Source organism: Cynoglossus semilaevis, chromosome 1, assembly GCF_000523025.1.
Source record: "Cynoglossus semilaevis isolate Cse_v1.0 chromosome 1, Cse_v1.0, whole genome shotgun sequence".
NCBI classification, from domain to species: Eukaryota; Metazoa; Chordata; class Actinopteri; order Pleuronectiformes; family Cynoglossidae; genus Cynoglossus; species Cynoglossus semilaevis.
The window spans coordinates 34,113,834-34,128,640 of NC_024307.1; the positions used below are offsets into that span (position 1 = coordinate 34,113,834).

The 14,807-nt window shown below is 38.6% G+C and overlaps 2 protein-coding genes across 3 annotated transcripts in view; both read left to right on the forward strand.

The window, feature by feature from the left end:
* Window positions 1-929, forward strand: part of acox3 (acyl-CoA oxidase 3, pristanoyl) — a 20,936-nt gene extending 20,007 nt beyond the window's left edge. Inside the window, exons 18-19 of the mRNA XM_025057584.1 lie at window positions 470-556; window positions 665-929. Coding sequence (XP_024913352.1) covers window positions 470-556; window positions 665-784 — 207 coding nt within the window. The 3' untranslated portion in view covers window positions 785-929. The remainder of the gene's footprint in view (window positions 1-469; window positions 557-664) is intronic.
* A 1,494-nt stretch (window positions 930-2,423) lies between these two features.
* On the forward strand, window positions 2,424-11,486 carry snapc2 (small nuclear RNA activating complex, polypeptide 2). 2 transcript variants are annotated; one of them, XM_008328208.3, is made up of 6 exons: window positions 2,426-3,070; window positions 3,661-3,834; window positions 4,790-4,895; window positions 5,603-6,175; window positions 7,342-7,430; window positions 9,738-11,486. In XM_008328208.3, the coding sequence occupies exons 1-6, from the start codon at window positions 2,873-2,875 to the stop codon at window positions 10,038-10,040; spliced, it is 1,443 nt and encodes a 480-aa protein (XP_008326430.1). In that variant the 5' UTR covers window positions 2,426-2,872; the 3' UTR covers window positions 10,041-11,486. The 2 variants fall into 2 exon arrangements, with proteins under 2 accessions (XP_024913357.1, XP_008326430.1); XM_025057589.1 differs by lacking the exons at window positions 7,342-7,430; window positions 9,738-11,486 and adding an exon at window positions 6,422-6,478 and having other exon boundaries at window positions 2,424-3,070.
* The last annotated feature ends 3,321 nt before the right edge of the window (window positions 11,487-14,807 follow it).

Here is a 14,807-nt window from a genome sequence, read left to right on the forward strand (position 1 = left end):
CCATCCATCAATCATCCATCCATCCAACCATCCATCCATTATCTATCTATCCATCTATCCATCCATCCATCAATCATCCATCCATCCATCTATCTATCATCCATCCAACCATCTATCTGTCTATCTGTCTATCTGTCTATCTGTCTATCTATCTATCCATCTATCTATCTATCTGTCTATCTATCTATCTATCCATCCATCCATCCATCCATCCATCCATCCATCTATCCATCCATCCATCTATCTATCCATCCATCCATATATATATATATATATATATAGTATATATATTCACACTTAATTCCGATTAATCAATCAGTGAATTATTAATTTTTATCTTTATTATATAGATGTTTGTGTGTGCATGTGTGCGTGTGTGTGTGTGTGTGTGTAAAAACCTAATCATACATGTTCTCGCAGGTCCTGTAGGTTACTACTTACTACTCGTGTGTTATCCTTTTACCTCTAGCTAAAAAATGATGCTGTGGCGTTGGTGGATGTTATAGCCCCAACTGATTTCATCCTGAACTCACCAATTGGAAATGCTGATGGTCAGGTAAGGATATACGGTTACTAGTGGAAGCACGGGCAAACTACGGCCCAATGACCAGATGCGATGTTTTCAGCACATTAGTACTCATCTATCGAATTCTTCTCCACACAGCTTTACAAGAACTTGTGGTCAGCAGTGGTGAATGGCCACCAAGTGCTGCAGCGTCCACACTGGTGGAAAGAGTTCTGCTCCAGCAAACCTGTCATTGGTTCACTGCATCCCAAACTGTAAAAACACTTTACTGGATTATCCTTTGTGTAAGTAAAACTGCTCAGGATGTACCTAAAATGTACAGTTGGATTTTTAACATTTATTATTATACGGAAAAAAGAAGTGAATCAGTTAAGCTTGATATATATACAGTATATGTATATATATGTATATATATATATGTATATATATATGTGTGTATATATGTACATATATATGTGTATATATATATATATATGTATATATATGTATATGTATATGTATATATATATCTCTATATATATGTATATATATATGTATATATATATATATATATATATATATATATATATATATATATATCTATATATATGTATATATACATGTATATATATATATATGGTTACGCTTTTGTGTTTTCACGACATTCACGAATCTCCTTTGTGGTCTTTCTGTTTTCTTTTGGCATTCTCTAATATCCTTTGCTTATCATAGCCACTATCATATCTCTTCTTATCACATGTCTAAACCTTGCCTCGTAACGTTATCTCTAAACAGCTCAACCTTAACTATCCTCTGATCTGCTTACAATTGATCTTTGCATATTTTAAAGTTAACTGAGGAAATACAGCTCTGTCATTCTAATTGACCAGGCGCATTTACATTTACATTTATGCATTTAGCAGACACTTTTATCCAAAGCGACTCACAAGAATAGAAGTTGAAATTGGCAAATTAGTAACGGGAAAACAAATTTCAAAAAGGTACCAATGATAAATGTGTCACGTTGTGTTCAAAATACCATCATTTAAGGACTATAAGCCGCTACTTGCTACATGCGGCTAATTTATAGTTTATACCTGAAGGAGGTTGAAACAAACAGGATCCAGGCACCTTTGTAAATGATTTGTAATTATATTTTGTGTGATTTATTTAGAATAGCAGTTGTAAGAATAAAAGTGTCTTAAATCCTGCCATTATATTTTGTGTGATTTATTTAGAATATCAGTTGTAAGAATAAAAGTGTCTTCAATCCTGCCAGAAGGACTCAAGGACTCAAGGTTCTTTATTGTCATTGCAACACATGTTAGACATGGGATGAACGAAATTAGTTTCCCCGATCCCGGCTCGAGTACAGTGACAGAGGGGAATAGTTCGGCGTAGTGCAAGAGAGAAAGAGAGAGAGAGAAAGTGAAGAAAAAAAAGAAAAAGAAAGAAAGGGCGCACTGTAAAAAGGTTTGGGAACCACTATCCATAAAAGAAAGAACGATTAAAGTGTTTGCTTGTTAAATGTGGTTAGTTCCAAAACAAGGTGATGGATATTAATTAACCATAGACATATATATATGTTTGTGCTTTTCATGCATGTTAGAGACTTGTTCGATACGTCAAGAATCCATCTGCAAGAAATGCAAATATTTGGTCAAAAAAAGAGGAAAAAATTAGATGGTCTGTGCAAAATGCTTAACTTCCTGAGACCCTGAGTGTACATGCAAGAACATTACATTTTTGCCTTTCTGCACCATGATAATTTTTTTTTTTTTACAAATATGATGCTTGAGATACTCAGCTAGCTCAAAGGAAGGCCAGTTTTATAGCTTCTCCAACAAGCAAAATGGTTTTCAGCGGTGCTGCCATAATTATTACAATACAAGTTTTTTTAAATGGTTTTCAGCGGTGCTGCCATAATTGTAGAAGTTTTTTTTAAGGGTTTTCTAATTGTCAATTAGCCTTCTAATGCAGTTAGCAAACACAATGTACCATAAGAACACTGTAGTGATGGTTGTTAGAATGAGGCCAGTATACGCCTATGTACAGTAGATATTAATATCTACTGGAATATCTACTGAATAGCCATTTACCACATTAACAATGTATGGAGTGAAAAAAAAAGTTGTATCTTTTTGCACACATGGTGGCGGTAATGCGTCTTTTTGCCAAATCTCCATCTAAGCCACCGGGAGAAGAAGAGCGGAAGCGGAAAATGCATAGGTTTCAAAGTCTTTGCTGTCATTGTGGATTCAGATATAAACGTTTCTTTATATTTCTTCAATGTAGCGCCGCCCTGTCACTTTTCCCCCACTTTTTTCGACTTTCGCTGTAAATGACGGTATTTCATGTCCGGTCGATATGAAGCCACCGCCTCGATTTCGAGTGAAACCAGTTACATGCGTGCTAAAAGAGAAAAAGGAAAACAAATGGCAGTTAAGGGAGCAGAAGGAGCTAATCGCGGCTCTGAAAATACTGAAAAGCAGACATGAGTCGACAACAGAAGACATCGACTACGGGTTTATTGCGGAGCGGTTGCCGAACCGCTCAGAGTCAGAGGTAAGAGGAAAAATGTCTTTCCTAAATCTAATTTAAGAGTCTAATTCAGTCTGCTATTAAACGTCTGTGATGTTATGCTCAATAAAGGTCTTGGTATCACGTTAGAGTCTTCTGGCAAACAAATTCTGTGTTTAAATATGGTTTCTTAACCCTGTGTGCTACTAGAAAACTGTGTGTAAAAATGTGCGTAGACGTCGCATGACGTCAGCACGTTTACTACTTTGTGTTATCAAAACAGTTAACCAAGAAAGTGAGCTGGTTAGGACAGACGTCAAGTTCTAGAGACAGATGCGTTTTAGAGGTTACAAGAAGTACTTTAATGAGTTAAAATAAATAAAGAGGACAATGGACATATAATGTTTTAATATAACTGTTTAATACACTTAAAACATACAATGTTTTAAGTGTATTAAACAGCTCTCAGTAACACTGATGCGTCCCCTCCATTGTATCATCATCTGTTGCATTCATTTAATATAAAAATTATTTAATAAGGTGTACAATTTCAAATAAAGCACTCTACTTCCATTACCAGAGTGCGTGTATAAGATACATGTCATCAAATGTGTTCGTCTCTTTTTATCTTTCAGATCCAGTCTTGCATAGAGTCGCTGACGAATAAAGTAATCACGATTGCATCCACAACTGTAAAACAACAACAGGCGGGAAAAGAGACGGCCAAACAGCCCATTGAAGGGTGGACATGTCTTGCTTCTCAAATTGCTGGGACCCTTGAGGAGTCCATTTCTTCTGCTTTCTCTCGGGTATAGTAAAGTCGCTGATTCTTTATTGAGCAAGGCTTACATTTATTCAAATTATGGACAACATAAACTCGACACGCGACAAAACTCGACTTTAGACGTAGGTCGGAACTCACATACTGTACATAAGTACCAATGTAACAATTAGTGAATAATTTTGGAACAACTATATTAATAGTGCGTCATACAACATGGACGACCTATTTAAAATGAGCGAGCAATTGGCTGTTTTTCCTCACAATTTCTATATTAATAGTGCGTCATACAACATGAACGGCCTATTTAAATATCGAGCGAGCAATTGGCCGTTTTTCCCTCACAATTAGTTTTTTTAAAAGTCAGCCAATAGCTGACCTGTGACTTAGATGTGATATACAAATGAGCAAATGAAATGTATCCAATCAGCGTCATCAAGTACTATGATGGCTTAAGGGCAGTTTTATGTGCGCAGCTGTGCACCTCCGCCACAAGGTGTCACTGTTGTATCAGTCAACGGCCTTGTGTTCGAACATGTTTAGACATGATAGATAGTTAGATAGACAGATAGAAAGAAAGAAAGATAGATAGATAGATAGAAAGATAGATAGTTAGATAGATAGATAGATAGGAATATAGAAAGATAGACAAATAGATAAACAGTTAGCTATATGGGCAGTTCCAGCAGATATATTAGTGTATGGGTGTCGACCAGATTTATACAACCATTATTACTCAGAGCTAATATACATATATAATATAATATAGGATATATATTAGTAATATATTTATACAAAGTACAAGTTATAAATATTCATATATATATACATATACGTACATACCCTCACATACCCTCAATGAAAATTGCACCATAAAAATGCCAAAAGTTTAAATTTAGAAGCATGGTTGTGTAAAAGTGTTTTTCTTTTCAGATAAATAGCCAGTCCACTCTTTCACTGTTTTCTTTTTGTTTTTCTTTTAGATGCTGACTGTATCATCTACAGAGCCTCTCACTCTAAAGAACAATGTTCCTCTGCAGATTATAAACGAAGACACGGACCAGGACAACACATGTTTGCCAGTCCCAGGTATGGAACCACCTTGCATCTTTTTTTATTATGTAGCTTCAGGACAAGTACAAGTACAAGTACAACACTAGATGGTGCAGTGCTTAAGTGGTTAAGAAAGTGGACTTGGGTCCAGAAGGTTTCAGGTTCCAGTCCACCAGCTGCCAAGTTACCACTGAGGTGCTCTGAGCATGTCACCGTCCCCACACACTTCTACCCAGGTGCTTAAAGCTGCCCACTGTTCACTTTGGTGAAGCAGAGGTCACATTTGGTTGGACCTCAACGTACAACACCACAGCACTGTAACAGATAACAAAAAATTTACAGTAAAGTGTAACAACCAACATGAATAATCATGTTACTATTCTTTTTTTGGTCAATTGGCAATTTGCAGTCAGTCATCATGCATGACGGTCACTACAGTGGACAGCTATGAAAATGTCATTTTCTATGATAAGAATAGGTTTTGATGGCAGTGTTGCATATAAGCCTCTACAGTGTACACCTGAGAATCACCCAACACTGCCATACAGTGGTCAGCCTTTGCAACTGCAGAATAATTGTGTCAACATTCAAAAAGAAAATTTGGTGTATAAAAACAGAACCAAATCAGTTCTTATTTTAATGTCTAAAAACAGTAAAAAAAATTTAACTCAGTATATCATGGGTCATGCATCAAAGGGTCAATGTAATTATTTGATTGTACTTTCTCCTGTTTCTCTCCTTAGGCTCACCCTCTGGCACTAGCTATACAGATCCTCCCATGTTGCACGAATATCCATCACTCAATTCACCAATAGGAGAAGGGCAAAACGGCAGAAACTCTTTGGCTTCACAAGTGCCATCCGCTGCATCTCACCTGGAGGATTCAGAAACATGTACACCACAGTTTTTAAACCCAGTCTCCCCAGCCACCGACTCTGCCTTTGAGGTCGAGCCTCAAAGTATTCACATAACGCAGGATGGTTCAAAACAACCATCAGGCACCACCTCAGATTTAAGTCCATCATCTAGTCCACATGCAGCTGTGCCTTCCTCAGCCACCATTGTCACTCCATACTCCAACACATCTCCATCATCATCTGTTACGTCTTCAAGTTCAGCTCCGTTCAATTCTTCCACCCAAGCTGTTCCCACATCACCCACGCTCCAGCGTGCATCTAATAAAAGAGTCAACAGCAAAAGAAAAAAGGATGTTTCCAAGACCTGCACGGACAAGAGGGCGGTAAACTTTGAGAACATCTATCGTTACCTGAGTGTTACTGACAAGCCAGATGAAAAATGTCATCTCACACCCATGGGTGAGTCCATCTGTTTTTTTTAAAATATGATTGGTGAAAATACTGTTATTTTTACTACTGTAATTTCCGTGCACCTGAATATAAGCCGCACCCACCCAAAAAGAAAACAATAATTCTACATATATAGGCCGCACTTCTCTATAAGCCGCAGGTGTCCACGTTGTAACCTGGGATATTTACACAGAAGGTTTTTTTTTTCTTTTTCTTTTTTACATTTAATTAAATTAATGCTTTTTTTCCGAACAGTGCCTCTAACACGACCGGTTACACGTTAGCTCTTTCCTGCTTCGGCGCCCCGACTGTAATTGGAATGCACAGGGGAGACTTAGTGATCTGCTCCAGAGCTGAAGCTAACATTAGCTCCGGGGCTAACTCCCTTCACTTTGTGCTTGTCCGCAGCAGAGGTAAACAGAAACAGGGAAGCACAACAGAACATAAACAGCGTTTTCACAGCTATATAACCGACTCACTCTTCAACATGACGTGACACGTCAATAATATTTTTGAGTTAATGTTAAAAATATAAAGTAAAACAGGATATTCATTTTACAAATGTTATTGAAAAACCACATTTGATGTCACACTGATCATGTATTTGGCAATGGGGGTGATTTAAATGAATTTTTAATATGAAGAAATCTGGGGCCTGTGTTCAGTTACCTGCCTCGGGGCTACAAATAGACTTTTTAAAAAGCAAGATTTTAATTCTGACTGAATAAAGAGACGGTGTCAGCCTCCCATACTATCAATGGTATAGTGTGGGTTAATGGGTAAAATAGTTGTGTATCATCTGCATAGCAGTGGAAGTTGATAATAGGGCTGCTTGATGGCAAAAATCGTAATCACGATTATTTAGATTCATATTGAAATCATGATTGTTCCAAAAAGATTAGTCATCAACTTGAGAAGTTGCTTTTATTAAACTGTTAAACTGACAACAACAAAAAAAGTTAAAACAAATTGAAAATAACTTTGTGCCCTTCATTGTGGCTCCCAGGCATAAGTCTGACTCTTGTGATGTTTTTATGTCCTACATCAGGGGACCCTCCTGTATTTAAATGCCAGTTCTGCTTAATGTGTCTATTCTTTTTGTCAGGAAGTTCACTGGCAATGCATTTAAATAATAATAATAATAATAATAATATTCTAATGTTATTGGTGTTTAGAGAGTGCCATTGTCCTGAACCTGCTGATGTCTCTCCAAGAGCAACTTTCTCTCCTGGACTACACTGCATTCCACAAACATCTTACACAGGTAACAGAGCTTGATGAAACACATTATTTAAACCAGTCTCAATTATTTTCTGTCATGTGCCCCCCCGTCCCTCCCACACCCCTGGGAATTACAAAACTACTGCTATTGAGAACCAGATAACGTATATTTTTTATCTGTACAAACCACTGTATGAGTTGCTGCCACCTAGTGACTGGAGGCTTGTTATCATTCAAGCATTACAGCAGTGGTACACTTATGTTCAGTGTGCCATATTCTATTGGAAGTCGCCCCCCCGGAACCTCACTGTGAATTTAGGTTTAGGTCTTGTTGAGTTGTTTTCAAAACCTCAAAGTGGGAAGAGAGAGAGAGAGAGAGAGAAAGGAAGGAAATGAAAGGGGAGGGAGAAAATGAGAGAAAAGAGAGCAGCAGAAATGTCGTGGCCACGCTATGCTCCCAAGACAGATGCTCTGTTTACATGTCCTATCTTCTAATCACAAACATACTTCTGATGTCGGCTCTGGCCCTTTATCGTGCAGGACAAACTGGGATCTGATTGGACTTCATCTCCTTATCCTCGTTTAGCCTCACGTACTTTCCTATAATGGTTTTGTTTAATTGTCTTCCTTGGTAGGAAGGCTCTGATAAAAAAAAAAAATAAAGAGAAAAAAAAAGCAACAAAAAATATGTTAATGGAGTTATTGGTTATAATAAATCTGTCATTCTACAATTCTGCAACGCCTTAAAGTCTGTTAAATATTTAATTGGATTAATCTCCACAAATTCATTAACGCATATAAATATGGGCTTTTGAGAGTTTTTGGTCTGTCACTAAAGGTTCTGATGTGGGTTTGCACAATTTGGTGGCTAACTGTAGATTTACACACAATTTTGTTGTTGTTGTTATTATTATTATTATTATTATTATTGCCAACTGTGGTCGAAACCTGCTCATTGTTCAGTCTTGTATTTCAAAATGTTTCCTCTGTCAACAAACTTATCGGCTACAGACATTTCTAGTCTATCAACTCTCTGTTAACTGCTATGCCTGTTATGAATTAGATTCCCCAGTAGGTGGCGATGGTAAACTACATTGCTCCATAACAACCGCTAAACCTTTATTAACAAGTTTTCGCCACTATCTGGTCAGTTTCCGCACATGCCGTTTAACCAAACTACATAGACAAAGGCCTGACATTTAATGAACATTAATGGATCCTGCTGGAAAATACTTTTATCTCCAGTGCAAGTCGGGTGCTATGTACTTTCATGTTAACAACATACCCACCCTCAAGTCGAAGCAAAGGCTTCTCCCTCTTTTCGTTTATTTTTCCCTATGCGATGCTCCGGACTCGTATTGTCTGACAGTTGGATGTTGTATTCTACTTCTGCAGTGTTGATTTTTGACATTCATTCATTGCTCGACCCTAAGCATAGTGCGTCTTTTGCACACATATATTTCCCAGGGTAAACGTGCCATTTTTTTTTGCTGTCCATTTTACCCCTAATAAACAACAGTTTTTGTAGTGCACTGTTTCCCAACCTTTATTGAGCCACGACACATAAATATTATCAGGAAAAACTGCACGGCACACCACCAAATGAAAATCTCACAATAGTATCCATCCATTTTCATCCACTTATCGGATCGCGGGGGCAGCAGTTGCCACCCAAATCAAATTGCACCGTAACCGGGATTCAAACTTGCCAAGGAGGTGAACCCTTGGGGTTCCACACCAATGACAGAGACATTGCCTCTGGGCCAAAGCACCACTGCCTCTCACAATAGTATATGTAATTAAATATAATAATCTTCAAGTTTAAATGACCTCATAATTGATAAAAATCACTGTCTGTTCAGTTGAAGACAACGCTCATATACTGGCAGGAATTGAAGAAAGACACTCACTTCTTCTTCTTCTTCAACAGCTCTGCTTAACCTTTTTTTTTTAGTTTTCGTAGCCGTCTGCTGCCAACTAGCAGAAAAGTATTTAATTGTTCTGCCTTTAATGCTTCTAAAAAAAAGTCAAATCAGGTGCTAGAAAGCCTTACTTATATTTTATGGTTTTCGTGTTGCATGGTTTTCAAGTGTTTGCAGTGACAATAGAGGCAATTGCCCGAGCTATCCACTAGAGGGCAGCATCAGTTCATGGAAGAAACGGTTGTGATTTGTAGTAGCTTTCAGATCATTCTAAATGACATGATACCGAAAATGATGTTGCTTTTTAAATTTCATTCTGTCTGAGATATCAAGCGATAAAATAATATTTTCTTTTTTTTTTTTTTTTTTTGTTTTTTTTTTTCCATGTGTACACCTGCTTCTCGTCCGCTGCTGACTCGGGGGGGAAGATCACAAAGCTGTTTAAAAGCCTGAGGAAACGGGTCGACGCTCAAAGAGACAAAAAGAGCAGTGGAAGCAGCATCACAACAGTCGACGATGACAACATCGTGGGAACCGATGACAGCGCTGGAGCCACGGACGGTGGACACCAGCATTTGACTGATGGTCACTCGTCGGAAACGGATGCAACAAGTGATTCGGATGAGGCAGACCTGCTCGAACTCTTCCCTCCTCTCAATCCTTTCGTTGTGCCAGTCACACTATTAAGGCGCAAGAATCTAACTTCCGCAACGGCTTCAAGTCCTGATTGATCTGTCTGTGTATTTATTTTAAATCTCTCTGATAATACTATATTTTTTTAAAATTTAAAACGTTTTACATATTTTTTTTTACATATAAATCTACAAAGCGCGCACTCATGGGACTCTAAAGAGAGACCCTGTACAGTTGCAGGATGTTTTAATGTTTTTAATGTCATGTTTTAATGCCGTACATCAGTTGGTGGGCAAACGTTTTACATGTTATTGACAAAGGGAAAAAAAATCTAACGATTTGACTTCAAGTTGACCTAAATTCCCTGACGGGGGTCCATGGTTAGCGTCAACATTTCGACAAGGAGGACACATTTCTTTGAGACTTTTTGCCGTTCGTTAAGGCTCTTAAGCATAAGACTCAGAGTCTCACGGTTTCGTCAGACTGTGTAGAGGACAATAAAGAGTTCGACAGCACACTTCCCTTCTTGTTTTCGTGATATTCTATACAGTGTTTCAATAAAATAGAGAAACAATAAAGAAACACTTTCCTCAAACTCATCAAATGCCACCCTGGTCTTATCAGATTTATGGCTGGATTGTGCCAGATCCAGCTCTGCACGGACACTCGTGGGCTAAAGAGAGACCCGGTACAGTTGCAGGGTGGGTTGCGTTAAGTAGGATGTTTTTAATGTAATGTTTTAATGCCCAAGATCAGGTGTTGTCCATGGCAAACTTTTAGACTTGTGGGCCGCAATTGTCCTAAAATTGAACAGGGGGGTCCGGGTCAGGAGCAGATAGATGGAGCGTTCTGAACTAAAATAAATGACATGTAAAAGTCATGCATGAAGGTTAAAATGCTGGAGAAAATGTGAGCATTGCAGAAAAAAGGCAGAAATATAATCACAATACAGTCCAATTATATAATTTGGACAGGTTTGGCGGGCTGAATTACAAAGCTGAACGGGCCGCATCTGGGCCCCGGGCCTTAGTTTGCCAATGCCTGTCCTAGATTATGATGTTACCACCGCCATTACAACCACATAAGTGCTTATGTGCAGTATGTCAATTTTGACATGGCACTACAGGAATACAATTTCCAATGTAGATTGAGGCCCCCTGTACACGTGACTCATTTCAGATACTAACATTACGGGATCCAGCCAATTGGAACTTTGGAACTTTGCAATAGTGGATTAGTGGTTAAAGAAGCAGACTTGTGTCCGGAAGGTTTTCAGGTTCGAATCCACAGGCTGCCAAGTTACCGCTGAGGTGCACTGAGCATGGCATGTCGTTTGAGCTGCCTGCCCCTGCTTACTTTGGTGATGGGTTTAGTGCAGACTCCAAACTCCAATATAAATCCCAGCCTGTCTGAGCGAGAACCAATAAATCACTCTTCATCCCAGGTGTTCTGAGAACTCTAACTAATTCGTCCATCCATTACATGGTCGCGGGAGCAGCAGTCTCCATGACCGCCACCCAAATCACACTGCACCGTACCAACCCCCCTGAACCTTCCTGTAGGTGGTGAGTCCACTGGAAGGTACCAACCACCCTAACTGGGATTCAAACTTGCCCAGGAGGTGAACCCTGGGGTTCCACACCAATGACAATGCCTTTTGGCCAAAGCACCACGTTGAATCTTAATATTATTGTTTAATGTTTATTGAATTCTTATAATTTATTATTATTATTATTATGTTATTAAAGCATTGAAAATTCTTTAGACCTGCAATTTTGTTTTGAGGGTGACGGTTGGGGCTGTGTACTTTTGGTATTTTTGGAATGTAGGCCGCTGTCTCCTGCGCTACTGTCCCTATTTTTATTATTGAAGTAAGTTTGGACAGGTGCTTTATTGTCGAATCAACTCCGTCATAAAAGAACAGCTTTTTCTATTTATACTCCTGGCAAAGCTTAATAATCAAAGCAATATTCTGCTCGAGTCATCCAAGTATCCATTAATGCACTGTTAGATTATTGTCAGACTCATGCCATTGGCTGCAACAGGTAGATTTGTGCTTTGTGTCAGTTTCCCCTATTCTAAATGGATCTAATCTAATGCTTAGTTCTATACGACACCATACTATAATGTACATTAAGCAGTTGAATTGCAATTGCATTATAACGTAATATCGGTCTATATGCTCTTACGTTTTTCACACGCTTTGAACCCTGTGGCTTAAACAATGATGCGGCTAATTTATGGATTTTTACGGGCTAACGAAGTTCATACCGCTAGCGATCAATGACTTTTCTGGTAGGCTACTGTGTGTTATACTAGTAGCGTATGTCTGTCTGTGAATGACTGTGTGCGTATATATGTGTGGGGGGAGAGCAGTTTGAGCCCAGTCATGTTGAAGTGTGTTAGCCCCGGAGCTAATGTTAGCTTCAGCCCTGGAGCAGATCAAGTCTCCCCTGTGAAATCCAACTACGGTCTGGGCACCACAGCAGCAAAGAGCTAACCATCTGTGTTACAGGCACTGTTCAGAAAAAAAGCATGAAAGTGAAAAAAATAAATAAATAAATACATTGGATGAAATTGCGGTACCAACAACAAATGAAATCGACAAATGGAAAAGAACATACGTACGTTTACATATGCAAATATGTAAACTCTTTGTAGTAGAAAACAAATGCCTCTACTAAGACATTAAAGTGTTGTTATTAGACAAGAGGTTCTTTTTTTCATGACAAGTTTCCCCAAACGGCATTAGCTTCTGGTCAGGGACTCCCGTTTGCAAACGCTCAGAAAATCCTACAAAAAAAAACTGTCCATTTTGCGCTAGCTAGGTACATGTTAGCTTGAGCCGCAGAGCAGCTTGATGCAAGTCGCAGGTTAGGTCTAGACACAGATTGTGACCTCATCATGCTGAAGTTGCAGCTGTCTGACGGTATGTTCTTAGGACACTTAAATATTTATCTATTGCGGCTGTTTACGCGTATATATACATTATCTTTTTTTTCCCTCCAATTTTTTTGAGCCCCGCCCCAAGGGGGCCTTGGCCAAGTCGACACTTAGTATTGTACATCCTGGGGGCGATTAAATTGAAAGCAGTAGGTCAAAAGGGGATGAATAAAAAAAACAATACATAGAAACAATATATAGAAGAAAAAAGAAGAAATTTTAAATTAAACGAGAAACACTTTACTAAGAAAAAAAAAGAGTACAGGGTAGTCCATACGTCTCAGTAAATTTGCCAGTGATGGACAGATATTATGCATTAAATATATGAGGAAAGGAGAGGGAGAGACCGAAGGAGGCAGAAGGAGATTGATACTGCAGTAGCAATTAGATAATAGCTCTGGATCAGCAGTGCACATGCAGTTCAACACCATTAGCGATTGGACTGAGAAAGCAGTTTTACTGGCTGCTGGATGTAGCCATTCTGACCTGCGGCAGGCACACAAAGTATCAACCTGGAGAGTAGAGCTGGCGTTAAATGCTAATATTCTATGTGAGTGTGTGTGGTGGAAAATGAAAGAACATCGGAGCAAAAAGAGGCAGCTTTTGGCTGATCTAAATATGACATTGTAAAATAAATAAATCAATAAATTAGTGAGTTTGTGTAGGCTTCTCAGTGAACCATGCATTTCAGTAACAAAACAGACTTTGTTTTGGGAAGACCAAAAAAGTCCAGAAGAATTGGTAAAAGAAAAGTAACTCTAAACATAATTCGGTTTGTTTTGCCGAGTTTTCGTACCACATGTAACCCGGTTAAAAACTTTGAACCGAGCATTTCATCCAAGTATGTAAAAAGTTTTCATAAAATATTTTTACCCTACACTGTTATCAACCCTCCCTAGACTGTATTACCCTTTCCCACACAATTATATGCACAGTAGAGTTGCGCAGGGGGAAGTGAAAGGGAGGGGGAAGGGTGCCCGAAGACGGGGGGGGGAGATGCTGAGAGATGCTACGATGCATCAGCCAATCAGCGTGAGGAACAGAAGAGCACGCTCAATTAGCCAATAGTACACAGAGTACGTGTTGTACTAGCCAATAGTACGCCGTGTGCGATCTCGTCTAGGTAAACAAAGCTACCAGCGATCATTCGCAAATGGACTTATCTCAATATGCAAAAAGAGAATCCACATTTTTAAAGTCCCCCCCCCAAAATATATATAGAGAGGGAACACTGTATATAAATATATGTACGTATATATATTTATATATATGTACTGTATATAATTAAGTGTGTGATCGTGTGATAATATGGTGATAATATGTCTATGAAGATTCTCAGTCATCCAGGTCATGGTCAAGGTTGAAAAGTTCTGTTAGGCAACTGGACGTGAATTTTCTAAAAGAAGACATTTCACCTCTCATCCAAGAGGCTTCTTCAGTTCTAACTGGTGGTGGAGAGTACAGCAAATATATACTCTGGGTGTGAAAGAATAAAGCTACTTGCCTAACAGAACTTTTCAACCTTGACCATGACCTGGATGACTGAGAATCTTCATAGACATATTATCACACGATCACACACTTAATTATATACAGTACATATATATAAATATATATATATATATATATTTATATATATAAATATATATATATATTTAACCCTGTCATTGTAGGCAGATCACTTTACTGTAGCCTGCTCATTTCCGTAGTGGATGCTAAGCCAAAAAAGTGTGGGCTTCCCTGCTATAAGTACAATATATTGTACATACATTCAGTGGCCACTAGTAAGCATACGTCATGGTGTATATGACACCACTCACGCATTGGGATCACAGAAAGAAAGAACAGCCTGACGGGAGAAATCGTTATTGGCATTGTAGCGTTGTGACGCCGATAACACTGAGTATTCGTGTGCAGCAGAG

What these genes read in the sequence shown, in the direction of transcription:
- snapc2 (XM_008328208.3), top strand. Translation starts at nt 2,873, where the DNA reads ATGAAGCCACCGCCTCGATTTCGAGTGAAACCAGTTACATGCGTGCTA. An exon ending in ATGTCATCTCACACCCATGG is followed by an intron (nt 6,176 to 7,341) that starts GTGAGTCCATCT and finishes ATTGGTGTTTAG; the next exon opens with AGAGTGCCATTGTCCTGAAC. An exon ending in TCCACAAACATCTTACACAG is followed by an intron (nt 7,431 to 9,737) that starts GTAACAGAGCTT and finishes TCGGGGGGGAAG; the next exon opens with ATCACAAAGCTGTTTAAAAG.